The sequence below is a fragment of the Oryctolagus cuniculus genome, chromosome 17 (genome assembly GCF_964237555.1).
Source record: "Oryctolagus cuniculus chromosome 17, mOryCun1.1, whole genome shotgun sequence".
Lineage (NCBI taxonomy): Eukaryota > Metazoa > Chordata > Mammalia > Lagomorpha > Leporidae > Oryctolagus > Oryctolagus cuniculus.
In genome coordinates this window covers 45,349,905-45,376,760 of record NC_091448.1, presented here as the reverse complement: position 1 = coordinate 45,376,760, position 26,856 = coordinate 45,349,905, and the positions used below count along the sequence as shown (strand labels likewise).

At 41.9% G+C, this 26,856-nt stretch overlaps 2 protein-coding genes across 5 annotated transcripts in view; one reads left to right on the top strand and one right to left on the bottom strand.

Annotated features, from left to right (window-relative positions):
* The window catches only part of EFCAB5 (EF-hand calcium binding domain 5), a 139,387-nt gene extending 129,063 nt beyond the window's left edge, over positions 1 to 10,324 (bottom strand). Inside the window, exon 1 of the mRNA XM_070061150.1 lies at positions 8,219 to 10,324. The gene's annotated coding sequence lies outside the window, so the exon portion shown is untranslated. The remainder of the gene's footprint in view (positions 1 to 8,218) is intronic.
* Positions 10,309 to 26,856, top strand: part of SSH2 (slingshot protein phosphatase 2) — a 280,902-nt gene continuing 264,354 nt past the window's right edge. For 3 of the 4 annotated variants that reach the window (XM_070061153.1, XM_002718906.5, XM_008270960.4), the window contains exon 1: positions 10,309 to 10,612. In XM_070061153.1, the coding sequence (XP_069917254.1) occupies positions 10,550 to 10,612 (63 nt within the window). In that variant the 5' untranslated portion in view covers positions 10,309 to 10,549. The remainder of the gene's footprint in view (positions 10,613 to 26,856) is intronic. The other variant, XM_051824583.2, reaches the window with a different exon arrangement.

The window sequence follows — 26,856 nt, the reverse complement described above, 5'->3', positions numbered from 1 at the left end:
ATCAGGTTCCTGCAAATGTGTATCCTGGGAGGCAGCAGATGATGGCTCAAGTACTTGGGTCCCTGCCATTCATGTGGGAGGCCTAGATGGAGTTCCAGACTCCCAGCTTTGGCCTAGCCCAGCCCCAGCCACTGTAGGGAAGATGGGAGATGGAAGATCTGTGTGTGTGTGTGTGTGTTTCTTTTAAATAAATAAACATATTTTTAAAAATTAAAAAATAAAGAGGGGGCTGGTGCCGTGGCTCACTAAGCTAATCCTCCACCTTGTGGCGTCGGCACACGGGGTTCTAGTCCCGGTCGGGGCGCCGGATTCTGTCCTGGTTGCCCTTCCTCCAGGCCAGCTCTCTGCTGTGGCCAGGGAAGTGCAGTGGAGGATGGCCCAAGTGCTTGGGCCCTGCACCCCATGGGAGACCAGGAGAAGCACCTGGCTCCTGCCATCGTATCAGCGTGGTGCGCCGGCCACAGCGCGCCAGCCGCAGCGGCCATTGGAGGGTGAACCAACGGCAAAAGGAAGACCTTTCTCTCTGTCTCTCTCACTGTCCACTCTGCCTGTCAAATAAATAAATAAATAAATAAATAAATAAATAAATAAATAAAGAGGGGTGGGTATTATATCACAGCAGGTTAAGCTGTTAATGGGGATGCCTACAATTCACATTGGGCATCACACTGGGATTGAGTCCTGCCTCCACCATTTCTTTTTTTCTTTTTTTTTTATTTAATAAATGTGAATTTACAAAGTGCAACTTTTGTATTGTTGTGGCTTCCCACCCCCAACCTCCCTCCCTCCCGCGGCCCTCCCCTCTCCACTCCCTTTCCCATCCCGCCCTTCATCGAGTTTCATTTTCAATTACCTTCATATACTGAAGATCAACTTAGTATATACTAAGCAAGGATTTCAACAAGCTGCACTCACACAACCACACAAGGTATAGGGTATTGTTCGACTAGTAGTGTTGTTTTTAAGTTTCATAGCAAAACACATTAAGGACAGAGATCCTACATGGGGAGCATGTACCCTGTCGCTCCCCGTCTTCGTGGAGGAACGACACAGAACCCTGCGCTGTTCTTTTGTCTGCTCGGCCCTCCCCGGGTTTGCTGCTGGTTCTTCCCGGGTTGGCTACCAACCCTTCCACCTCCGTGGAAGGGCAGTTCCCCCTGCCACTTTCGCCACTTTCCCCACTTCCGCGGGGGAGCGGCACACCACCGGCTGGCTCTCTCGGGGGCTTCTCAGGGGTTGCCCAGATGTTCCTGGTGCATGTTGTCTCTCTCCTCCTTTATAGTCCTCTTCCACCAATCCCAACTCTGCTACCCACATGCCGAGTACGCTGCTCTCCTGCAATCAGGAGCAGGATCAGCTCCTGCAGGTCATCACTCAAGTTGGCGAGAGGCAGCTGCGTAGAAGTTGTTACTCCCTTCTCAGCGCCATATTGTGGGAGAGCAGATGCATAGAATAAGTCTTAATTCCAGTAACAGTCTAGTCCGAGTTGCTCCCCACAGTACCCAGTGACTCCCGTTGTTGATTTAACAATTGGCACTCTTATTTATGACGTGAGCAATCACCCGAGACTCTTGCTATGAGCTGTCTAGGCTATGGAAGCCCCTTGAGTTCACCGACTCTGAACTTGTTTAGTCAAGGCCGTATGGCAGTGGAGGTTCCTTTCTCCCTTCAGAGAAAGGCGCCTCTCTCCTTGATGGCCTGTTCCTTCTGCTCACCCCCATTTCTATTCTAGCTTCCTGCTAATGCATTTGAGAGGTGCAAATGATGGCTCAAGTACTGATTCCCTGCCGCCTTTATGGAAGACCCAGACGAAGTTCTTGGCTCCTGGCTTCAACTTGGCCCAGCCCTGGCTGTTGTGGGCGTTTGAAGAGTGAACCAGCAGATGGAAGGATGGAATCTCTCTCTCTCTCTCTCGCTGTCACTCTCTTGCTTTCTTGTTCTGCTTTTCAATTAAATAAGAATGAGCATTTTTTAAAACAGAAAGAAAAGGGAGAAATGATCCATTGTCAGGAGATAAAACACACACAATAGAACCAGACACAAAGGCAGCCCAAATGTTGGAACTATCAGACACTTAAAATAGCCATATTTAATAGCAGTATTTATGTACAAAGTTACTTCAAAAAGTTTGAGGAAATATGAAGCTAAAAGATAAATTTATTTCGGTGCAAATAATTTTTGAAATCCATGCATGATTGTTTTCATAACATATTCCACATGAACTTCCTTAAAAACCTTCTTTCTCTTTCTCTCTCCCTCCCTCTCAAAAAAGTAAAATATATAAATGGAAAACTTTTTAAAAACTCACAATAACCGAGATGAGAAATTCCTTTGGCATGCTTTTTGTAAACTAGAATCAGATTGGAAAGAATCAGTGACTTGAGGATAGATTAAATTATCCAAAGCCTAAAATCAAATTTGGGGGGATCCAGCATACCACTGTAGTCCACTAGCTCAAGTGGAAGCTTGTAGTAGCTACGTGAGAAACAGTCTTAACTCAAGTTTAAATTACAGTGTCCTTGGAGGGCTGTAGAACCAGCCTATAATGATCTCATCAGTTACTGAAAGTACATAGATACAGGTGACTAGCAGAATCTCAGTGTGGGCTCTCTGATTCTAGAAAAAGAACCAATATGGTATAAAGCACTAAGTTGAAACCCTTGGAATCCTTGTCTAACCTAAACCCTGATACCAAGATAGTAAGAAAAAAAAAATGCTTCCCTGGAATAGAGAAATGGGCGATTACAAATATTAATTACATATTTGCGGCGCCGGCACACCAGGTTCTAGTCCCGGTCGGGGCGCCGGATTCTGTCCCGGTTGTCCCTCTTCCAGGCCAGCTCTCTGCTATGGCCAGGGAGTGCAGTGGAGGATGGCCCAGGTGCTTGGGCCCTGCACCCCATGGGAGACCAGGAAAAGCACCTGGCTCCTGGCTCCTGCCATCGGATCAGCGCGGTGCGCCGGCCGCAGCGCGCCGGCCGCGGCGGCCATTGGAGGGTGAACCAACGGCAAAGGAAGACCTTTCTCTCTCTGTCTCTCTCTCTCACTGTCCACTCTGCCTGTCAAAAATAAAAAAAAAAACCAAAAAACCACAAATATTAATTACATAATAATTATTAATTACATAATAATTAATAATAATAATTAATTACATAGTAATAAAGATCTGAGAGAAATCAGGGTGTTGAGAGCTCTCTCATGCCAGTTTAAGTTGCATATTTGGCCTGTGAGGAAGGCTTGTGAATCTTGGAGAATTTACAGCTCTTTGACCCACCAAATGCTCATTTCTCCATGTAAACTGGCAAGGAACACTGAAAGCAGTTTGCTTTTACTTGCTAGGGCCAACAATATACAGGTTGAATATCCCTTATCTGAAATGCTGGGGATCAGAAGTGTATCAGATTTCAGACTTTCTTGGATTTGGGAATATTTGCATATATATAATATTTTGAGGGTAATCGAAGTCTAAACACGAAATTCACAGGGTGAAGGTAACTTTATACAGTATTTTCAAATGTTTGTGTACTAAACAGTTTCATGATGTTGTATTTTCCACCTGGGACATCATGTCAGTTCTCAAAATAGTTTAGATTTCAGAGAATTTTGGATTTTGAAATTAGGAATGTTAAATTTGTACCTTCACAGTCTTGCCTCAGGGGTCCATCAATTCTCCTATTCTTTGCCATAATACAGACTACAAAGGTATTAAGCATCCTGACCTCCCAGTCAGCAACACATTAATCCAATACATTGATGGCAGTATGGTATTGTATTTGAGAAGTAGGAAGTAGCAAGGTCTGCATGAGATATATGTAAAGTAGAGAGAGATGACTTCCATTCCTGATATCAATTTCCCTATCAACCAAGTATCAGCTATTAAATTATTGTCTCAACTCCAAACTCATTCATTTTTACTCTTCTTTGAGCTGAGACTCTGAAAACCACTTTTTTTTTTTTTTTTTTGGACAGGCAGAGTAGATAGTGAGAGAGAGAGAGAAAGGTCTTCCTTTTGCCGTTGGTTCACCCTCCAATGGCCGCCATGGCTGGCGCGCTGCGGCTGGCGCACCGCGCTGATCCGATGGCAGGAGCCAGGTGCTTCTCCTGGTCTCCCATGGGGTGCAGGGCCCAAGCACTTGGACCATCCTCCGCTGCCTTCCCGGGCCACAGCAGAGAGCTGGCCTGGAAGAGGGGCAACCAGGACAGAACCCGGCGCCCCGACCGGGACTAGAACCCAGTGTGCTGGCGCCGCTAGGTGGAGGATTAGCCTAGTGAGCCGCGGCGCCGGCCTGAAAACAACATTTCATTGCCTTACTAGCTGGCTCTAGTCTACTCTGCTAATTGGGGGCACCTGAGGAAGATCCCAAGGCTGAAAGACAAACAAGAGACTTGCTCTTTCTGGTCTACCCCCTGCCTGCTTCTTGTACCCTCTGGTTCCTGTAGGTTTGACCCTAGTAATACTTATTCATCTTGGTGGAAACATTCCTTTTTTGTTGCAACAGCTGAATGCACTTTGTGGTTTTCCTGTAGTTCTGTAGTTTTCATTGATTGAAACAAACCAACACCAACCAGTCAGTGCTCCTACCCCTAGAGGTTTGGGTCCCATACTGCTCCTCTTCCAAGCTCAGAGACACTAACAGCTGAGCGGTACCTTCTCCTTTAGAGACCGGAGTTTTTAGCTTTGTGAAGCTACTCCTTTAAGTTTTTTTTTTCTTTTTCTATCTTTTCTTTTTCAGCCTTAAATGTGGTAGCAGTTGCTCCCACTGTGATACCTTGGATTTCTCTTTTTACCTTTTTAGTTACTTAAAAACTTCTTATGTGGGCTCACATTGTGGCTTAGCAGGTAAAGCCACTGCCTGTAATGGCAGAATCCCTTATGGGCACCAGTTAGTGTCCCAGCTGCTCCACTTCTGTTCCAGCTCCCAGCTGATGGTCTGGGAAAAGCAGTGGAAGATGGCCCAAGTGCTGGGAAGACTTGGAAGAAGCTCCTGGCTTCAGCCTGGCCCAGCCCTGGCCATTGTGGCCATCTGGGGAGTGAACCATGAGATGGGAGATATTTCTCTCTCTCTCTCCCTCTCTTTCTCCCTTCCTCTAAGTCTTTCAAATAAATAAATTTTTTTCTAAAAAAAGAAAAAACAAACTTCTTATGTAGGTACTTCTTTTTCTCCTTGCAGATAATTGGTATGGTTTTCTATTGCCTGTGTGGACAGTGAAAGGTAGATGAAGCTAATAAAAATAAAACTTAAGAAACCAAGTGTCACACTACAGGAGTCTGAAGTCCAAGAGAGTTTATACATAATGTTCATTAATTCCAAAGAAACCATCCAAAAGTCCAGCTGGAAGAGACACTACTTACGAAAGTGACTGATGGCAGCTGATTGGTAGCACAGCTTCAGTGCACAACGTTACATATACTTGAGTAAACAAGCACAATTGATTCATGGGCAAAACAGCTGTACATGTTCCCTAGTTTTTCTACAAGCTGCAGCTGTATTAGACTTACTTTGGTCTTCCCCATCAGATTCTACTTAAGGTATTTGGTGGGGGGTATGTGAGGGCCAGTTATCCCAGAGGCCCCCTCAGGACATAGAATGCCCCTTCTCAGGGGGGAAGGGCAGCATTATGAGCCTTCCCTACACCAGTCAATTTAACACAATCATACTTCAGCAACTTTCCGCTCTTAGACATTCCCCATGTGTGCTATATTAATTTATACTTGTAACTATGGCCAGGTCATTTCACATGTAAGGGGTTAGATTTCCAAGGATAGAACCATTATTTCATCTCTTTCATTTGACCCAACTCTCTTTTCTTCTCTTTTTCTCCCTCAATACATTTAATTATATAAGCTCTAGTCTTTTAAGTGACACCCTTCATTTGGTGTGCAATGAATGAGTTACAGATACACTGTAAGATAGTAATCTAGTCAGCTCTAGGAGTGGCCTGGATAAAATGGAGCAGTTAGTACTTCTAGGTAATTCATCCCTGGCCAGAATCTGCGTGATCTAGGGATTCTCCGAGGGCACCCCAAAACAGTCAGAGTCTGATGACTCACGCAAGTGTGCCCAGTAGTTCCACTGGTGGCAAGGAGAGTGACACAGTTGCTGAGCAAAGCCAAAGTGTATTCTTCCAGTAGAGCATCACTTTCAGAAAGATGCCGCAGTGCATCTTGTTGCCCATCATAAATACGGAAGCTTAGAGATATGGAGGAGTGTATGTTCCAAGGGAAAGGGGCAAGGACTCATAGCCTCAGGTGTGGCCGAGAAAGGCCAGGAGGCCTGTCAGATGCTCCTGATGGGTTCAGCTACTAATCTCTTTACATACATTGAATTCTTTTCTTTGTTTAGGTCTGATGTGCCCTCTAAGGTATGTCCAAGTAAGCCGCAGAATCATTGCTTTAGTCACACAATCATACTCTGCATACTAAAATAAAACGTTCTCATTATTTTGCAATGTATACTGAACACAAAGGAATTTGAGTAGATTTGAAATCCAGTCACATTATCACAAGATATTGCCACATTACATTTCATAATGAGAAAAAAACAGAGCTATTAGAATCAAATATAATTTGTACATGTAAATTTTGAATTGTTGTGAAAATTGTTTTATAAGTTTTTATCACGTACTTGTATGAACTAAGTTCTCATCAGTTATGACTACCAAGAATTTGAAGAGATCACTGTTAATTTGTCTTTTTCAGGAATGGCATGTAGTCATTTCAACAATAAAATCATATATTAAAAAAGATGTATTTACCAAAGCAACCCCAGGTTTTCCATTAAGTTTTTTGAAAAATTTTATTAGAAACTTACACAATTCAAAATTTAATATAATTCTTAATATGTGTATTTTATCTTTTTCATTATAAACATGTAATATAAAGAAAGCAATTTTTTCAGAAAGCTCCATATAATTGTCTTTAAATATCTTTTAATTTATCACAGTGTGCTGTACAAAATTATTTCTATGGATGTCATGATGTGGGAAAATAATAAGATTAACAACCAATGCTTTAACTTTAGATCAGGATTTTTAACCTGGAGTTCCTCTATGGATTGTGGGGTATGTGTTAAATATGCAATGCATCTTTCTCGCAAGGTGAATGATTTTTATCAGGTTTTCAAAACTGCAGAACCAGCTGATCTCAGGAATTTCAAGCTCCCTACATAATTTTACCCTGAAGAAGTTAAGGATTAAAAGGACTTCAGTGTCACAGGTAGGAGGGTGAAGGTGCTATGAATAGAACTAGGACTTCTGTTTCTAGCTCCCTCTTTTGGGAAGCCAGCTTTTGGCCTCTCTCTTCTCAAATTCAGCTAGCACTGTAAGAGGATCCTAGGATCTTCCCTCTATAGAAGGAGGCACCTCCTCCCTCAGATCACCAGAAGGCCAAGAAGAAACCAAGGTGGAGCCAAGGGAAGAGTAGGGAAAAATGAGCCAGACATTATAGACTTCAAATGTTCACATGTGGTCCAGCTTGCTTCAGAAAGCAGCTATATGTGGGATCTGTAGCCAAAGCCTGAAAGGTAGTATCATAAAGAGCACATTTCCCCATCCCTTCTCATCTGTTTCTATAGAACTTTGTATATATCTAGATATCTTCTTATATCTTTATATCTCCCTATGGCTTCTAGAGGTGACCAAAACCAAGGTACCAATAAACTACACAGTAATTATTTGTTGATATATTCTTTCCCTGCTAATAGACTCTGAGCACCTGCAAGGTAGATGAACATTTATTTTGTTCTTAAAACAATGTATATTATATAATACAAATATTTACTTCTTTATTGGTAAATAAATTAATGAACATGCATCAACAATTTACAAATGTTAGTTTCCTTAAAAGATCATATACCAGGAAGAGAATTTCCTCTGCAAATTCACAAATGAATTTATTGATATAAACAAGTCTAATGCTTGAGTATCTTATATAATCCAATTTTGACCAGGATTTTATCACTTTGGATATGCTGAACAGAAATTGTGTATACTTACTTACAGATGAGACATGTCTTGACCACTAATCTACTGGTACTGTTATGATAAGGCATGAATAATGTGCTTTTGTTCTTTTTATTTCCTTTTGGCTTGAATCTACTTTGTGCACATAGGGTACAGTTAACAAAAAGCTGACTGAACTTGGAACAAACCTCTGAGAATAAGAAAGTTGTTTTGGGGTGGGCATTCAGTACAGTGGTTAAGATGCTTCTTGAAATACCTGCATCTCATATCAGAGTGCTGGGTTCCAGTCCCAGCTCTGCTCCTGATTCCAGCTTCCTGTTGATGCTGATAGCCAAGTAGTTGGATCCCTGTCATCCACACGGAAGACTTGGATTAAGTTCCTGTTTCCTGGTTTCAACCTGGTCCAGTTTTTGCTGTTGTGGGCATTTAAGGAGTGAATCAGCAAATGGGAGATCTCTCTCCTCTCTGTCTCTGCCCCTCAAATAAAGAAATTTTAAAAAGTTGTCCTACTGTCACACAGGACTTTGCAGTTTGCATTGCACTTTACCATACATTATCTCATTTGGTCACAAGAATCCTGTGAGTTGGGGTTCCATTGTATAGATGAAGGAACTAAAAGTAAAAAAGTTCAAGTCATTTGCATAAGGCTTTACCTAGCTAGAACTAGAAACTAGGTCTTGTGATTCCAGTGGCAGTTCTCACTCCCACTGTAAGGTTAATGGAATTAAGCCTCTAGAAGAATTTTTCAAGAGTGTGTTTCTCCACATAAATAGATAATCATTGTTGCTATCTCTAAGTCAACATACAAGTATATTTACTAAAACCTACTGATCTGAACAATACTATTCCTAGAATGATATTTTGGTTTATAAATCCCATATATTTATTTGAGTTCATTCAACTTTCAGCTATGTATATTTCTTGGTTATGTATAAAGCTTCCTGTTTGATCTCTTAAGCGTTGGTTCAAAGTTCTTAGTTTTGAACCTTGCCTTTTCTTTTCCTGTTTACTGTGTAGCTCTGGGAAAAAAAACACAGATTGTTTAATCTGTGAACCATCCATCTTTGTTTAATTTTGCGTCGCAGGCACCCTTGATGACCGCTAGGGGGCAAAAGCCTACCAGCGGGCTTCTGCAATCCACTCAATATAGGACTGTACAGTACAGGGACCCTCAGTGTGTCTTGACAGAACCTCCCTGCTAATTATTTCAACCACAGGGTCCCAGAGAACAAAGGCTCGGCACAGAGGGCTCTTGTGGCACTTAACCGTACAGCAACCAGAAAGAGCTCATGACGGCCCTGTCAGTTTAAAAGGAGCAATGAGAACCCAGAATGTCTGAGTGAGAAACAGGGGGAGGTGGGCTTGAATAACTGCAAACTCCGGCGTGGCTCGCGTGTGTTTCCTACAGCTTTGAAATGTATGGTGCTATTCACCCGTTCACCTACTCAAAGAGAGAAAGAGCTTTGCCAACTCCCTTTTCTCTATGTAAATAACCAATGATATTTGCATTGTGTGGGTTTTCCCCTTTTTAATCTTGACTTTTCCATGACATCCCTGAATTTATGTTCTATTGAAAGTGTATCTTCCAGAAAATGACTCCTTTAAAAATAATTTTAAGCCTGCACCTCACATGTCTACGGAATGATGAAATCTTGGAGCTGAAGAAGAAAGGTGGAGGAGCCAATCCTGCTTAATTAAGAAATGTCTTCACAGCAGGAAGCAAGTGGGAGGTAAATAGCAGGTTGGACCCTTAGGACTCCACGAGGCCTCCCAGGCCCCTTCAGCCTCCGCAACCTCAGGGACAACGAGTGGGGCTTCAGATACAGGTAACAGAGGCAGCGTGAGGGTACCGCGAAGCCTTCCAGGGCACAGAACTGAAGATCGTTCTTTCTTTTAAAAAGTCTCATCTTGGAACGCGGACTGAAGGGTGGGAAGCTCAGAAGCAGCCCCGGAGAGCCTGGCCAAAGGTCTCCTAGCCTAGCCCAGCCCCATCCGCGCCCAATGAGAGCGTAAGAAAAAACACGTTTGCCTCAATTTTCACCTCCGAGGCTGGTGAAGCTGAGCGCCCCGCCTCATAAAATGGTTGTCTCTCAGGAGTGAGAGACTCCCGCAGCCCCCTAAGCCCGCAACGCTCTCGCCCGGCGGGCTCCCCTCCGCTCCTTCCCCCACCCCACGCCACAGCCCCGCGCGCGGGCCAACCGCGCCGCCTCAGGGGTGAGGAGGAAACGCGGGAGCGGGCGGCGGCCCGGGGCACACGCACTCGGCGGGCTTCCGGCAACTCAAGGGTTACGGCGAGGCGGCGGCGCGCGCCGAGGGGAGAGGCGGTTGCTGACAGGTGGCGCCTGCGCACTGGGAGCGCTCATTGTGCCCCGCAGCTGCCGAACCGCCCGCCCGTCCGTCCGCCTGCCGCCCGTTCGGCGCGTCAGTCGGCAAGAGTCCGGTGGTGGGTGCGGAGCCTTCGGCCGTTCCGGCGGCCTCCTCCTCCTCCCCGTCCCCGCACCCCCTTCCCCATCCCAGCTCCGTCATCCTCCCGCCCCCCACACTCGGGACAAGAATGCCCTGCCCGGAACAACCCAGCAGCGCCTAGATGGCTTTGGTCACGGTCCAGCGGTCGCCTACCCCCAGCACCACCTCCAGCCCCTGCGCCTCGGTGAGTCCCTCCCGGCGGCCGCTCCGCTTGCTTCTGTCACTGCGGCTCCGCTCTGCCTCAGCGGGTCCCGCCGAACGCCACTGCGCACGCGCCGCGCCGCTTCCCAGGCCTTGGCACTCGGCTGCCGCGAACCCCCACACCCTGGTCTGAAACGCGAGCGGCAGGAAGTCGGCGACGTTGGGTCTTGCCCCCGTGCCCCGGAGCACCTCGCCCCTCACAGCCCTCGCCCCGAAGTCCCCCGTGGCTTGTCTTCCTATGGCTTGAGCACTTCCTTTCGGGAATGAGTCATTCTGGCTTTTCACCCTCCCCCTTACACCTTCTGTTGCCGTGCTGCAGGGAGGGGACCCGGGGAGTCCTGTGTGGCCCCTTACCCACAGCCGCATCCCCCACGCACGCCATTTCGAGGGCCCGTCCAGTCTCTGCACACTGCACACCCTTCCTCGGAGCCGCGGGGCTGTGTGCCTTCCCCGCGGTCCGTCGCTTGCAGTCTTTCTCGGGTTCAGCCTTATCCGATTGCTGCACTACAGCTACTTCTTGGCTTCGCTCCCCCAAAGGGGAGCCGCGATCTCTGCTCCTTGGATCTCCTGCCTTTCCTCTGCGAGGTGCCGAGGCATCCGGTGCTGCTTGATGCCCAGTGCCAATTAATTTCCATCTTACGGACGTTGATGCCTTCCACTCATGGCTCATGATGGTTCTCGTTCTTGGGTCTTGTTTGTACGTCTCATTACTTCAGATGCCTATGCCAATAAAGCATGCTTCCAGAAGGCACATAGCCAGTAACCAGCCTTTTCCTGCTGGGCCCATCTTTGCCTTCGCTCCTAGCTCCGCCCCCCCCCCCCCATTCCCTTAGCGATCGTTTTTGAAAATACTTGAGAAAAAATTAAAATATTGTACCAATAAAACAAAATGGGCTTTAAAAAGCAGATGTTTTAGAGAGAAATAGAATGAAAATAGGAACAACTTGGAAAACTACCTTGAACTTCCTATATAATTTTAATTTTCAAAATTATAGTGGCGGATTTAATAGTATCAAGTTGCAAAAAGGTAGCCAATAAACATTGAACCACCTTCTGTAAAAAAAATTGAGTTGCTTGTAATACTTGTGTGCTAAGTGAAGTGTAAGTTTTAATATCTTGAAAACATGCTGGCTTGTGATTTCAGTAATTTCCTGGATTTCAAAATTCTGGTGTGTAGAAACTACAGGGGTAGTTTCTGAGCCTTTCTTTTGTATTTTGTGTGAGACATTGACAACTCGATTCTAATTGAAGAAGTGATTATATTTCAGAGGTTAATTTATCTTGTGTTTTTTCAGAGGGCAGAACCAAGATTCTTGTGTAGAAGTTCAAGGAGGCAGATTCCCAGTGATTATAGGGAAGAATTTTCTAACAATGGAGCATACTGCTTTGCAAAATAGTGAATGCCCATTGCTGATGGAATTCAGGCAAAGGCTGGAAAACCTTTTGCCTTCGAGGTGATGTAAAGAATTCCTGCAAATGAGCACTTGTAAGGCTTTTTCTAAGTCTTTATGATTCTGTGATTTGAGAATAATTCCACTTCAAAGTGGTAAAACATTTTTGGGCCCTCTGAAGACTAATTTTCTTTAGGTAAATGATTAGGTTGCTGTAAGGCAATGCCTACTTGATATGATTCCATTAGCTATAACTTGGGTTACTTTAGAATCTTGAGGAATGTTAAAATTTTTTTTTAGATTTATTTATTTATTTGAAAGGCAGAGTTACAGAGAGAGAGGGAGGGACACAGAGATCTTCCATCTGTTGATTCACTCCCCAAAATGGCTGCAATGTCCTGGTCTGAGCTGGTTGGAAGTCAGGAGCCAGGGGCTTCATCTGAGTCTTCCGTGTGGGTGGCAGGGGCCCAAGCACTTGGACCATCTTCTGTTTTTCCTAGGCCATTAGCAGGGAGCTGGATCCGAAGTGGAGCAGCCAAGACACTAACCGGCGCCTGTATGGGATGCTTGGCATCACTATGCCACAACAGAGGTCCCAGTAGTTATTTTTGAAATAGATAATTAAATTGATCATGGGGTAAGCTAAGTTGCTGAGCTCAATAACTGGTGCTTCTTTATCTAATAGACTGGTTATTTCAGTGCTTTATTCCCATACTTGGCCTTGTGTGCAAAGGAATTCTAGGGTTTGTGTAGATGAATAGCAGCATCATTAGTATGACTGATAAGCCCGTTACCTTTCCCTTTAAATTGTCTTCCTATCTGACTTCTTCTGTTTTCATCTGAGTTGTCTCATGGTCCTTGTGTTCCAGTATTTGGCTGCTGTCTGACCTGCATATATTTTGCTTTTCCATCTCTTGCGGCATGAATAGGTTGCATTGTTTTTAGAGAGAGAGCGCAAGAGAAAACAACACCATTAAAAGAGATTTAATTTTGTGAGGTGAGAAACTTAAAATTTTTTTTATTAATCACTTTAAGCATTCTTTTATAAGTTTCCAGTGTAGGATGCAGGACATTTTAATACTGCCAACTCCTCGGTGTTCTTTAATTAGGTATTAATCTATTGATTGATCATCTTCTAGTTGTGCATGACCATTATAGATACTAAGTTATATAAGACATTGACCTGTCCATCAGGATCATAAAATCTGGGGACTAGCAGCAGTGAAGGAAGAAAACACAGGAAGTGAAAAGGTGGAAAAGGAAAGTAAGGGGAGTGATACTGTATGTGCATGAAGAGTCCATTTGTAGTGGTTATTAGTATTTTCTGAGTTCCAGTGAAGATAAATGCACTAATGGCAGTGGTATCAATATAAGTCCTGACAGTATCTAACATCTCCAGGGTATTCATCAGTGCCAGGCATCATGCTAAGTGCTTTCCATGATTAATTTCATTATTATTCTTCACAGTATGCATAAGGAAAGTTGCTTCTATCCCCATATTTCAGATGAAGAAACTGAGGCAAGAAGCTGTTAAGAAATGTACCCAGTGTTGGTTTTCCAGGGAGTGGTTGGAATTGTAATTCAAACGCAGGTGTACCTAATGTTAGAATCTGTGCAATTTTCCTCCTTATGGTGGCTCTCAAACCAGTTCTTAAAGGGTTAGTTGAATTTTTATAGGCTAAGATAGAACCAGGAAGAAGAAAGTATTCCTGTGGAGAGAAGCTGTGTACACCAAGAATTAGAAGCAAAAAGTACAAGGCATATCTGAAGGAATTATGTAAGTCAGTTTGAGAAAGGCTTTGTTTGGAAGAGTAGTAAGGGCTAAACATAAGAAGACTGCTAGAGCTGCACAGGCACTGTCAGGCTTAGGAGTTTGAACTTGATGGAGAAGATAATGGAGAGTGCTCAGAGATTTTGAGCAGATATGATCACAGCAGTGTTCTGAGAAATCGATCTAGTAGCTATAAGCAGAATGACTTCAGAAAGGGAGAGAGAGCTGTGAGTGGAGCCAGTTAGAGGCAGTTATACTGACCCAGATGTGAGATAAAGGCCTGAACTGATTTTGAGGTGGTAATGGAAAGAAAGGGACAGATGTGAGGGATTGTGAAGAATCAAAAGAAAGGCTGACTGGGTATAAGGGAGGAAGAATCAGAGATGCCAAACTTGTGGGACATATTGTTCTTCCTAGATAACATATGTTTCCTAATTAATAGGGGATAGTTTAAAAATCATCTCTATTATTTCTGGTATGAATTTTTTTTTTTTTTTGACAGGCAGAGTGGACAGTGAAAGAGAGAGACAGAGAGAAAGGTCTTCTTTTTGCTGTTGGTTCACCCTCCAATGCCCGCCACGGCCGGTGCACTGCGCTGATCCGATGGCAGGAGCCAGGTACTTATCCTGGTCTCCCATGCGGGTGCAGGGCCCAAGCACTTGGGCCATCCTCCACTGCACTCCCTGGCCACAGCAGAGAGCTGGCCTGGAAGAGTGGCAACCGGGACAGAATCCGGCGCCGCGACCGGGACTAGAACCCGATGTGCCAGCACCGCAAGGCGGAGGATTAGCCTACTGAGCCGCGGCGCCGGCCTCTTTTTCACTTTTAAAATTTATTTTATACATAATCAGTGTATTTATCTTGTAAGATGGAAAGACCTATGCTGAGTCTGATTAATGTAAGAAGATGTTGCAAAGAATTGATTTTATAAATCTTAAAGGAGATGTGATTGAAGGGATTTATCTTTTCTTGATTTTTCCTTCTGAACATTGATGTCTTTAGAAAGTGATCAACATGATGGTTTCAGGGCCTAATTGTTGGTAAATGGTTGAGACTCAGATAAAAATGTTAATATCCACTGTTTACCACCATGTTATTTGAATTAGAAGTGACCATGTATATTATCTTGCTTGAAGAAGTATTTGACAAAAAAAAGCAGTATCTGTCATTTGTAAATTTTCTTGTTCTAAAGAAAGCATTATGTTCTATAGATATAAATTATGTAAATAAAAGTTATTTTATACCAAAAAAAAAAAAAAATTTATTTTTATTGATAGAAACTATCAAAATGTTTGATAAATGTATATATTATGGAATGATTAAGTGAAGCTAATTACCATGTTCATCACCTCACATTCTTTTTTGTGGTGAGCATGTTAAAATCTATTAGCAATTTTATGTATATAATACATTAGTATTAACTGTAGTCACTGCTGTACAATAAGTTTACAGAATTTATTTCTCCTGTCTTATTGAAACTTTATACCATTTGCCCAACATGTTTCATTCTCCCTCACCACAAATCTTGTAGAATTTTCTGAACTGATATCTATATTGACCCGGGATCATATAAGCACAGTATAATACCATAATAATCTTTTGGTAAGTGCTTCATGCTTTTCGGAGTGTTTTGTGTTCATAATTTTTTTAAGAAGATTTTATTTATTTATTTGAGAGGTAAAGTTACAGTCAGAGAGAGACAGAGAGAAAGGTCTTCCTTCCGTTGGTTCATTCCCCAAATGGCCGCAACAGCCGGAGCTGCACTGATCCGAAGCCAGGAGCCAGGTGCTTCTTCCTGGTCTCCCATGCGGGTGCAGGAGCCCAAGCACTTGGGCCATCTTCTACTGCTTTCCCAGGCTATAGCAGAGAGCTGGATCAGAAGTGGAGCAGCTGGGACTAGAAACGGTGCCCATGTGGGATGCTGGCGCTGCAAGCGGAAGATTAACCTGCTGCGCCACAGCATCGGCCCCCATAATCGATTTTAATTCTAGAGTGGTCCCATAAGTTGTAGAGGACAAGTATCAAGGTTAAAAGACTTCCTGAAGATTACAGAACTTATAGGTACAAGAACATACACTAGCATTAAATTCCTTGGTTCCTGGCCTATTATCTCTTTCCCTTATGTTACAAAAGACACAGCATAGGCAGTTTCTAATCCCAAGACTTGACCGCTAGTTGAGTAAAGGAACAACACTGGAGATATGATCAAGAACTTGTATTCTCATTGGAATTCATGTATCTTGTAACCTATAATACCTAGAACAAAATTATCCAACTATGTGCAAAGCATTTTTAGGTGAAGCCTATTAACTTTTAATTTATATAGAAATCTTTAAAAAAACTTGGATATTTCATTTCCCAAGTACTACATAGATTACCAGCAGCAAGGTAGGAATGGAAAGTTGCAGGCACTGATAAAGGTGGGTCCTTATTGTGCTTGGAAATGATTGCTGATAGTTTTCATAGCAAAGAAAGAGAAAGTTGGTTGGTATAAGAAAATACTTAATAATTTTTGGCTATTTAACATAAGCACAGATAGCTTAATAGTTTCTGAGAGCTAGTGTTACATGAGAGGACTTCAAAAAGTTCATGGAAAATAAAATCTAAAACATAAAAATATAAAATATAAACTTTATTTTTCAACATAAACTATTAGCTTCAACACACTTTTTTTTTTTTTTTTTGGACAGGCAGAGAGGACAGTGAGACAGAGAGACAGAGAGAAAGGTCTTCCTTTACCGTTGGTTCACCCTCCAATGGCTGCTGCGGCTGGTGCACCATGCTGATCTGAAGCCAGGAGCCAGGTACTTCTCCTGGTCTCCCATGCGGGTGCAGGGCCCAAGCACTTGGGCCATCCTCCACTGCACTCCCGGGCCACAGCAGAGAGCTGGCCTGGAAGAGGGGCAACCGGGACAGAACTGGTGCCCCGACCGCGACTAGAACCCCGTATGCCGGTGCCGCAAGGCGGAGGATTAGCCTATTGAGCCACAGCGCTGGCCTCAACACTTTTATAACTGATGTTACCAGCCATTTAGTCCATCCCTAAATAACTGGTGGTCCTGGAAATTTAACCAGCTCGCTGCAGTCTTTTTTTTAATATTAACTGAAGAAAAATAGATGCCCTTTAAAGATGTTTTAAGATTAGAAAGCAAGTTAGAAGGAGAGAAGTCAGGACTGTAAGGTGGATTCCTAGTGATTTCCCATGGAAACTCATAAAATTGCTCCTGTTTGATCACTGCAATGGAGAAGGACTCTTCAGTACAGATTTCCCAGGAGTTTTTCTGCTAAAGCTTTAGCTAACTTTCTCAAAATAATCTCATAATATCATTCTGGCCCTCTGGAAAGCCAACATGCATATGCCCTAAGAGTCTAAAAAACCTGTTGCTTGATGTTTGCTCTTGATTGGACCACCTTTGTTTTGAGTGGACCACTTTGGTCTCTTGGTAGCCATTATTTTGATTGTGCTTTGTTTTCAGAATTGCCTTGGCAAAGCTGTGTCTCATCTCCTATTAGAAATCTGTAAAGATGTCCTTCAGAATCTTGAACACACTTGTTTCAAATTCCCATTGAAAGTTCTGCTCTTGTCTGTAGCTGATCAGGTTGCAACAGTTTTGGTATCCGTGGAGCAGAAAGCTTGTTCTACCTTAAATTTTTGGGTTGGCATTATATAAACTGAACCAACTGATATGTACATGATGTTGGGCATTATTTCTTTTTAAGAATTTATTTATTTGAGAGAGAGAGAACGAATGAACAGAGGTCCTATCTGCTTATTCACTCCTCAAATGCCTACAACAGCTAGGGCTGAGCCAAGGCTAGAACCAGGAGCTGAAAATTCAATCCAGATCTCTTTGTAATTGGCAGGGGTCTAACTTCTTGAACCATCACTGGCTGCCTCCTAGGGTCTGCACTGACAGGAAGCTGGAATTCAGAACCAGAAATGGATATGAAATCCAGGCATTCTGATATGAGATGCAGGTGTCCTAACCAGCATCTTAGCCACAAATCAAAGGCCTGCTCCCGGCTGTTGTTTCTGTTATTAATATTCATTCCTCTTCAGTTAGGGCATGACAAATACTAAGTTTTCCCTGATAAACTCATACAGATGGTCTTTCACTGTGGGCTTTGACATCAACATCATCTCATCCCTTCTTAAAACAAGTCATTCACTAAAAACTGCTGATTCCTTTGTAGGCATTGTCCCCATAAACTTTTTGTAAAGCATCAATGATCTCACCATTCTTCCATCCAAGCTTCACTGTAAGTTTTATGTTCTTGCTTCAATTTTAACAGAATTCTTATTGCCCTTATAGGGGTTCTATTCAAACTGATGTCTTATCCTTACTGCCTTAAACTACATCCTGTTCAGTCATGTTATAACAAGTTGGTACAGGTTTGTTTTTGTTGCAAGAAAATAAAAATCCATTCATAGTGTTTTAAAATGTGCACTGACATGTTTTGAAGACCCCCTTATATATTCATAACAGTGGTCCTGTATCATCACAAGAAGGCTTAATTCTTTTTTGTCTTGATTTAAGTAAATTGAGTGTGGTGTATTTTTAGATAGACGCTCATCTAAGTTCCACTTAAGTTTTGACATTTAAGATGCGCATTTCAGTTGTCAAATTCTTTTAGGTATATCTAATTTTCTGGTAATGCTGGATAAATAAATAAGATATCATAAAGTTACATGTATTCAGAGAAACCAAAGCCAAGGCAAGTATGAAATTGATTCCAAGGAGGTGTAGATACTGAAAAGTGAAGCATTTGAATTTTTTGAAAACAGCTTTAGAAACTCTAAATTGACTTTCATAAACTCTAGGAACCAACACATGGGTATTGTAGGAAATTTGGAAGTATAGAAAAGTACAGCAAAAAGAATAAAAGACATGCTATCATTGTGTTTTATAAAAATGAAATGTTTCTGTGTATATAGTTTTGTATCCTTGCTATTAAGTTTGGTATATATCATAGATATATTGCCATACCATTTAAATTATTATAATTCATGCTATCCATTCCATTATTGGTGAACATATGAATTTTTTTCTATCCCTTTTTCTGTCGCAAACTACATTGCAGTGAACATCACTGGGCAAAAATACGTGACTGCATTTATTAGGATTCTAAAAAATGCAATTAAGGGATCACAGAGTATAAACAATTTTAAGACTCTGGTTATGTATTTACACTCTTTGGAAAGGTTATTCCAATTAACATTTATTCCAGCCAGCATATGATAAAAATGCTCATTTTTCTTAACCTTATTAACACTGGATATCCTCATTTCATTTTTAAGCATTACCAATTTTGAGACTAAAGAGTAGCCTCATTGGTTTGATTTGTATTTTTATTAGACATTTTGAACATTTTCAATATTGTTAGACATTTATATTCTTTTTAAGACAGATTTATTGAGAAATAATCCATAGGCCTTAAACATACCTGTTTTAATAAATATACAAGTCAGTGACTTTCAGTAAACATAGAGAACTGCATAATCCTCACTTCAGTTTTGTATTTTCTTTTTTTTAAAGATTTGATTTATTTATTTGAGAAGTAGAGTTGCAGGTAGTGAGGGGGAGACACAGACAGAAAGGTCTTCCTTCCGTTGGTTCACTCCCCAAATGGCTGCAACGGCCAGAGCTGCGCCAATCCAAAGCCAGGAGCCAGATGCTTCTTCCCAGTCTCCCATGTGGGTGCAGGGGCCCAAGGACTTGGGCCATCTTCTACTGCTTCCCCAGGCCATAGCAGAAAGCTGAATTGGAAGAGGAGCAGCCAAGACTAGAATCGGTGCTCATATGAGGTGCCAGTGCCGCAGGTGGAGGATTAACCCACTGCACCATGGCGCTGGCCCCAGCTCTGTATTTTCTTATTACAAGCTATTTTTTCATTTATTTCTGTTGTGTACCCTCCTTGATATATTATGAATAACCTTTATTTATTGTAAACAAGTTGCTTTTTACAAATTCAATTTGTATGGTCCTTGGAATAAAGTCTACAAAGTTTTGCAAGTGAGACCTTGAATGAGCCAACTTTGCTTACCTCTTCAGCTTTGTCTCTTCCTAACTCCCTGCCTTGCACACTGCTCACACTTAAGCTGACACGCTGTGCTCCCTTTGGTCTCTAGGCTTTTGCACATGCTATTCCCTTTTCCTGGAACACTTTTCCTTCACCTCTTTACCTAACTAATTCCTACTCATCCTTTAGGTCTCAGCTTAAATTTCAGTTCTTCTGGGAAGCTTCCCTGACTCCACCCTTCCCCCTCCAGATGATGGTAGGTGCTCCTTCCATGTGCACCATAGCACCCTATACTTACCATAGTGGGTCACAGCTCTTCACTGTACTTGGGCATTTGATTGTTTACCTTCCTGTCTTTTAAACTAGAGCCAGATCTGTTTGCATATTTTTGTATCATCAGGGTTGAAAAGTATTTAACACATGGATCATTGAATGGATCAGTGGATGTAATCATATTTAACATTTTTTTTCCATTTTCAGGCCTTGCAATGTTTTTAGACATTGAAAGGTATCACCAGAAGCCCAAAGATATAACTACTTTTAAGACTTTAGGTACATGTTGCCAAGTTTTCCTCCAGAATGGCTGTCAGTCTTTGTATACAAGCAGTTTCTAAAAATGGTTCACTATATCCACATCAACCCTAAGTATCCTTTTCATCATCTATTTTCTTTGCCATAGTAATAGCTATTGTCTATGGAACACTTAACATACTAGGCACTGTGCTGAGTACCTTACATACATTAGAATTTCACTCTTGTGGAGTAGGTATTATTACTCTCTATTTTACAAAGAAAATTGAAGCCTCAGAGAGATAAGCTGAATTATGCAATATTATAGGTATGGGGTTTGACCCTAGAACCCCTTCTCTTACTCATTAGCTATTGATTTTTTTTAAAGATTTATTTATTTATTTGAAAGGTAGAGTTACAGATAGTGAGAGGGAGAGACAGAGAGAGAGAGGTCTTCCATCTGCTGGTTCACTCCCCAGATGGCCGTAATGGTTGGAGCTGCGCTGATCCTAAGTTAGGAGCCAGGAGTGTCTTCCGGGTCTCTCACGCGGGTGCAGGGGCCCAAGCACTTGGGCCATCTTCTGCTGCTGTCCCAGGCCATAGCAGAGAGCTGGATTGGAAGTGGAGTAGCCAGGACTCAAACCAGCACCCATATAGTGTGCCTTATCTGCTACAGAAAAACGCTGGCCCCTCTATCTGGTTTTAAGTTAGAGGAAGCAGATTCTAGTTTGTGCCCAGTCTTTAAAAGACACTGTGTCTTTCCTACTCAACACCATCAAATATCCCTTCTGGTTCTGGAAACAGTATTTTACCATTTTTCTAGGAAATGCCTACTGTTGTGTTGGCTACAGCAGTGCCTGGCTGGCTGTAGACATTCAAATGTCTGTGTTTTTGTTCATTTGTTCAAAAAACCTAGCCTAGCAGGGAAGCTACTTCCAGTTTTTTTTTTTTTAAAACAAATGTGATCATTGATAAACCCCTTTATCCAGCCTGAAATATGTCAGAGGCTGGGTATACAAGGGAGAGTCTTTAAGGCTCTTGTTATTCAGCAGATATTTAGTGAATGCTGTTCTGTGCAGGTATTCCCATCCATTTTCTTCCTCTAGTTCTCAGATACTTTACAAGCTGCCCTGCATATCCTTGTCCATCTGAGGAGCAAAGCTACTTATCACAGTGCCCCTCATTTTCCTGTTTGTCGAAGGAAAGTCTGGTGAGGTGCTCTGGCTTGATAATATAGTGAGTTTCATGGTTCTCTAGACTTCCTGAAAAATAGGGGGAAATATTTTGTTTATTGAGTGGGAGAGGATGTGCTTAGAAACAAACGGAAAGAGGTAATACTGTGACCCACCCTAGATTTTATGGAGCTGTTTGATTCAGTTTATGAAACAAAGTTATTTAGCACCTTTTGGTGTCCTGTACTATACTTTTCAGTCTGAGAATGTTTGTTTATTTACTGACTTATTCCACTCCTGGGGATCTAGCAACCAGCTAGTCCCTGGCCTCAGGAAACTTAAACAAGTGGAAAGAATGACATTAAATAAGCAATTAGATTACATGTGGCAATCACAAATGTATAGGCTCACAGGAAGAAAAAGAAGGCCAGTAGGAACTTCTGAGTTGAGCCTGAAAGAGTGAATGGGGTTTGATCAGCAAACAGAAAGTTACAGGTGAGTAGAGGAGGGAAGTAATCTTAGGCAAAAACTGCTGGCATGGGGCTAGAAAGGGCATGATATATGCTGGGAACCACAAGCAGTTCAGTGCTAATGCCATGTAAAGTGCAGAAAATGGGACTGGAGAAGTAAAGATCATTTCTTCTGAATTTTAACAACTGTGACCTTTTTACTTTGAATACAGTAAGTATATGTAAATTCTCTTAGCTTTATTTAAGGGGACTATCAAAATGTGATTATAACAAAAACCTTACCCAGTGTTTGTTGTACAGTAGACATTGGGGTTAGCACTAAATAGGCATCACAACAAGCATTTGGAAGGACTATTCTTGTTCCCATTTTACATATGAAGAAACACTCTAACACTCTCCTGGTTGTCTATGCTCCCCAGGGTAGCCATGGTAGAGCTGAGATTTCAATTTTGATTGTCAAAGTCAGAAAACAACTACTAGACTGAATTACCTTCTGGGTGTTAGAATTAGTCTGATTGTCTAGTGTTAATTTCTTTCATTTTTTAATCATTTAGCTTAACATTTGACCTGCAGTCATTCACTGCGATTTGGATTTGCTCCTTGTGTGTTTGTACTTGATAAACTCAGTTCAGAAGTCTGTTGAGAGCCTTCTCAAGCACTGTAGGGTGATATCAGGCATTATCCTCACCTTATGATTTACATGTCTGATGAGAAAGGCAGCTATAAACTAAGCAACTATAATCAAAAACCTAGTATGCTGAATGTAGTAGGAGAGGCACACACCGATATAAACACTGGAGGAAGACTTCAGTTCCAAAGTGGAAAATGGACAGGGAGGAGCAAAAAAATCTTAGCAGCTACAGAAAGGAAAGATATATGCATGTTTACATCTATATATTAATTATGTTCATTTCCATTCACATATAGAAGCCAGTGTTTTATGCAGGACAATTATTGTAATATAACGTTGTCTAAAGCATGGCTGCCAGATAGTGAAACTTCTGTCTCTGTAAAGTGTATTACTGTGCCCCTTGCCTGTTCTTCCTCAACCACCTTTAATCATCTTTCCTCACTTAAAGACAAGGAAAAAGACCAACAACCTCTTTTTTTTTTTTTTTAACTGCTGCAGACAGATAGAAGTTTGTAAGAAAATACGTTTATTAAAGTTAAAAGAAGGCCGGCACCATGGCTCACTTGGCTAGTTCTCCACCTGCGGCGCCGGCACCCCGGGTTCTAGTGCCAGTTGGGGCGCCGGGTACTAGTCCTGGTTGCTCCTCTTCCAGTCCAGCTCTCTGCTGTGGCCCGGGAAGGCAGTGAAGGATGGCCCAAGTGCTTGGGTCCCTGCACCGGCTCCTGGCTTCGGATCAGTGCAGCAGCCATTAGGGGAGTGAACCAACGGAAGGAAGACCTTTCTTTCTGTCTCTCTCACTGTCTAACTCTACTTGGCCAAAAAAAAAGTTAAAAGAAGACATCTCTGTGCAATTTGCGATTTGGGACAATGATTCTCATATTGTTGCTTTGGACACTTCAAGAAACAGCAAGAATTTGAAAGAGCCCTTTCTTCATCATTACAGTATTTAACATGTCAGGCAAGAATTAGGGTAAATCACATGCTATAAGTCACATGTGAGCATCTCATACCCTATTGCCTTTATCTATTAAGGAAGCACATTGATTCTTTGGAGTCTGAGAAAGTGATTGTGGTTTAGAATAGAAATAGTATCTGCCGGGGCTGGTAATGTGGTATAGTGGGTAAAGCCGCCGCCTTCGATGCCGGCATCCCATATAGGCAACCGTTCCAGTACTGACTGCTCCATTTCTGAACCAGCTCCCTGCTAATGTGCCTGGGAAAGCAATGGAAGATGGCCCCTGCCACCCTGTGGGAGACCCAGAAGAAGCTCTTAGCTCCTAGCTTCAGATCTGCTTCAGCTCCAGCCATTGTAGCCATTTGGGGAGTAAGCCAAAGGGTGGAAGATATCTCTCTCTCTTTCTCTCTCTCTCTGTAAACTCAGCCTTTGAAATAATAAATAAATCTTTAAAAAATAAAATAAAAAATAGTACCTGCCAGTTATTCTAACATAGGCCACATATAGGGGTGGGGAAGCCCTAAAAGTGTTTTAATTTTTCTTAAGTCTTCCAAAATACCTATAGGAACACCAAGCAGTTTAGCATAGTGGTTAAAAGTGTAGGATCTAGACTGCCTGGATCTGAATCCCGGCTTTATAATTTACTAGACTGAAGTCGGTTAACTACTCTAGTTTACCTACCTGTAAAATAGGGGTGATAACAGTGCTTCCAGGACTTCTTTCTCAGAAATATTGTAAGCATTAAATGAGAAAGTGCACTAGAACCACCCCTGGCACTAAATAAGCATGCGTTCATGAAGTATTAGTCATTTTTTTATAATGATGATGATTCAGTCTTGCTATTTGGTTATTAAGCAATTTTTTCATTATAGCAAATTTGGTGGGCAAGATATTTGCCTTTTGACAATGTAATCCTAATGGATAGCATATCTCAGAGCTTAGTTTACTCGTTGTTTCTTTTTTAGTTTTTTGACTTGATAATAGCTTCATTTTTTAAAATTAAAGAATCTTTGTTCTAATTGTTGATCTCCACAGCCAAGTATGTTGTGTGTGATTTTGTAATGACCCTGGAGAACTGTACAGAATGATTAATGCAACTGTAATCTTAAAAAACTCCTTCCTTTGAGAGTTTTTATCAATTTAGTAGGACAAGATAGCAGCATATTAATCTACTGAATGTATATTTTGCAATATAGTAGGACAGATTTTTGCAAGGGTTCACCTTAGTTTGTATAATCAAATCTTACACTGAATGTGTTGGTGTTTTTAATGATCGAGGCTACAATCATGTGACAAAATAGAACAGATATTTTTAAATATGGAGAGTCCAAAGAGACTGAATGTATTCATGGATTTAAATGTATCTTTGTACAAGGAAACAATAGGTGAGAGGAGTGATCTGTGTAATCCAGCCGTTCCAAGCAGTTGGCAGTTGAAGTTGAATGCAACTCTAAGACATGCATTTCCAAAGCAATTGAATGAACTCATAAATGATAGAACAAGAGATCTTTGGTTGCATTTGGTGATAGTTTATGTTACTGAATCTTGTTGGAAAATAGAGATAACCAATTTCTTCCTAGAATGAGTATTGAAAAAAAATTTTAAGATTCTGTAAACACAGTATTTTTATTAGGCTCCTCGATCTGTCTCTGCAAGCTGCAACTTTCTCAACTCTGAACATTTTAAAGCTGATCCTGTGGTTTTTGATTAGACTTCAGAGGAAACTACTGACTAAAGAAAGTCTGGTTCAGCAGCTGAAAAATCTAGGAATTTCAGCACTTGCTTTTAAACATTCTTGTATGATAAAGAATCTTGAAAATTACATATTTTAAGTTTCATGAAAAAGAAAATATTCTCAGATATTTTCATTTAAGCAGTTTTTGAATTTTCTTCTCTTTTTTTTTTGACAGGCAGAGTTAGACAGTGAGAGAGAGACAGAGAGAAAGGTCTTCCTTCCGTTGGTTCACCCCCAAAATGGCCACTACAGCTGATGTGCTGCGCTGATCCAAAGCCAGGAGCCAGGTGCTTCCTCCTGGTCTCCCATGTGGGTGCAGGGCCCAAGCACTTGTGCCATCCGCCACTGCCTTCCTGGGCCACAGCAGAGAGCTGGACTGGAAGAGGAGCAACCAGGACAGAACTGGCGCCCCAATCGGGACTAGAACCCGGGGTACTGGCACTGCAGGCAGAGGATTAGCCTAGTGAACTGCAGTGCCGGCCCAGTTTTTGAGATTTTAAGCTATATAGTAGCATTTAAAAATAATTTTACCTAAAAACATGAGAATTCTCTTGGTGTTACTAAAATTTGTGTTATCTATAGTTGTGGTTCAAAATTGAAAAACTTAAAAGGCAAGAGGGTGATTTGGACCTCTGTATTGATGAGGTTTTTGGAATGCCAATCTGCTAAAATTTAGAAATAAACAATAAAAATTTTTAACAGGACATAGAGATGTCAATCACCAAATCAGCCTTTGGTTTGTTTTCGATTGTCCTTTCAGAGGACTTAGGATGCTTAGAGGAAGCATGTGTTTTAACAAGTCCTAGGGTTATGCTTTTTTTTTTTTTCCAATTTTTTTTTCTGTTTTATTGGGATACATTCATTTACAAACATTAAATTCCTACTATGTACAAGAATTACTCATATTATTTAAACTGCTTGTATAGCCTACTCTTTTTAAAAAGTTGCTGTATTATGTGATTTAGAAAATTGGATAATTGGTATTCTTTGTTTTATTCTTTGTTCTTCTGATAAACTGGTCTCCTGCTTGATTTTGTGCTTTTTTATTCTGTATTTTATTTGTGCTCACATTTCTGAGACAGCCATAATAGCGATTCTCTAGTTAGAAATAACCTTTTCTGGGGCCAGTGCTGTGGCATAGAAGGTTAAGCCTCTGCCTGCAGTGCCAGCATCCCGTAAGGGTGCTGTTTTTGAGTCCTGGCTGCTCCGCTTCCAATCCAGCTCCCTGCTAATGCACCTGGGAAAGCATTGGAGGATGGCCAAAGACCTTGGGTCCCTACACCCGCATGGGAGATCCAGATGAAGCTCCTGGTTCTTACCTGGCCCAGCCCCAGCTGCTGTGGCTATCTGGGGAGTGAACCAGCTGATGGAAGATCTCTCTGTCTCTTTCTGTATTTCTGCCTTTCAAATAAATTTAAAAACAACAACAACAACAACAACAAAACCCAAAAACTTTCTGCAGTTTTTATATGGGCTCCAGGTTGATTTGTGTCTGCCTTTCTTTCCTTCCTCCTCATCTCTCCCTCCCTCCCTTCCTTCCTTCCTTAGATTATTTATTTTAAAGTCAGAGT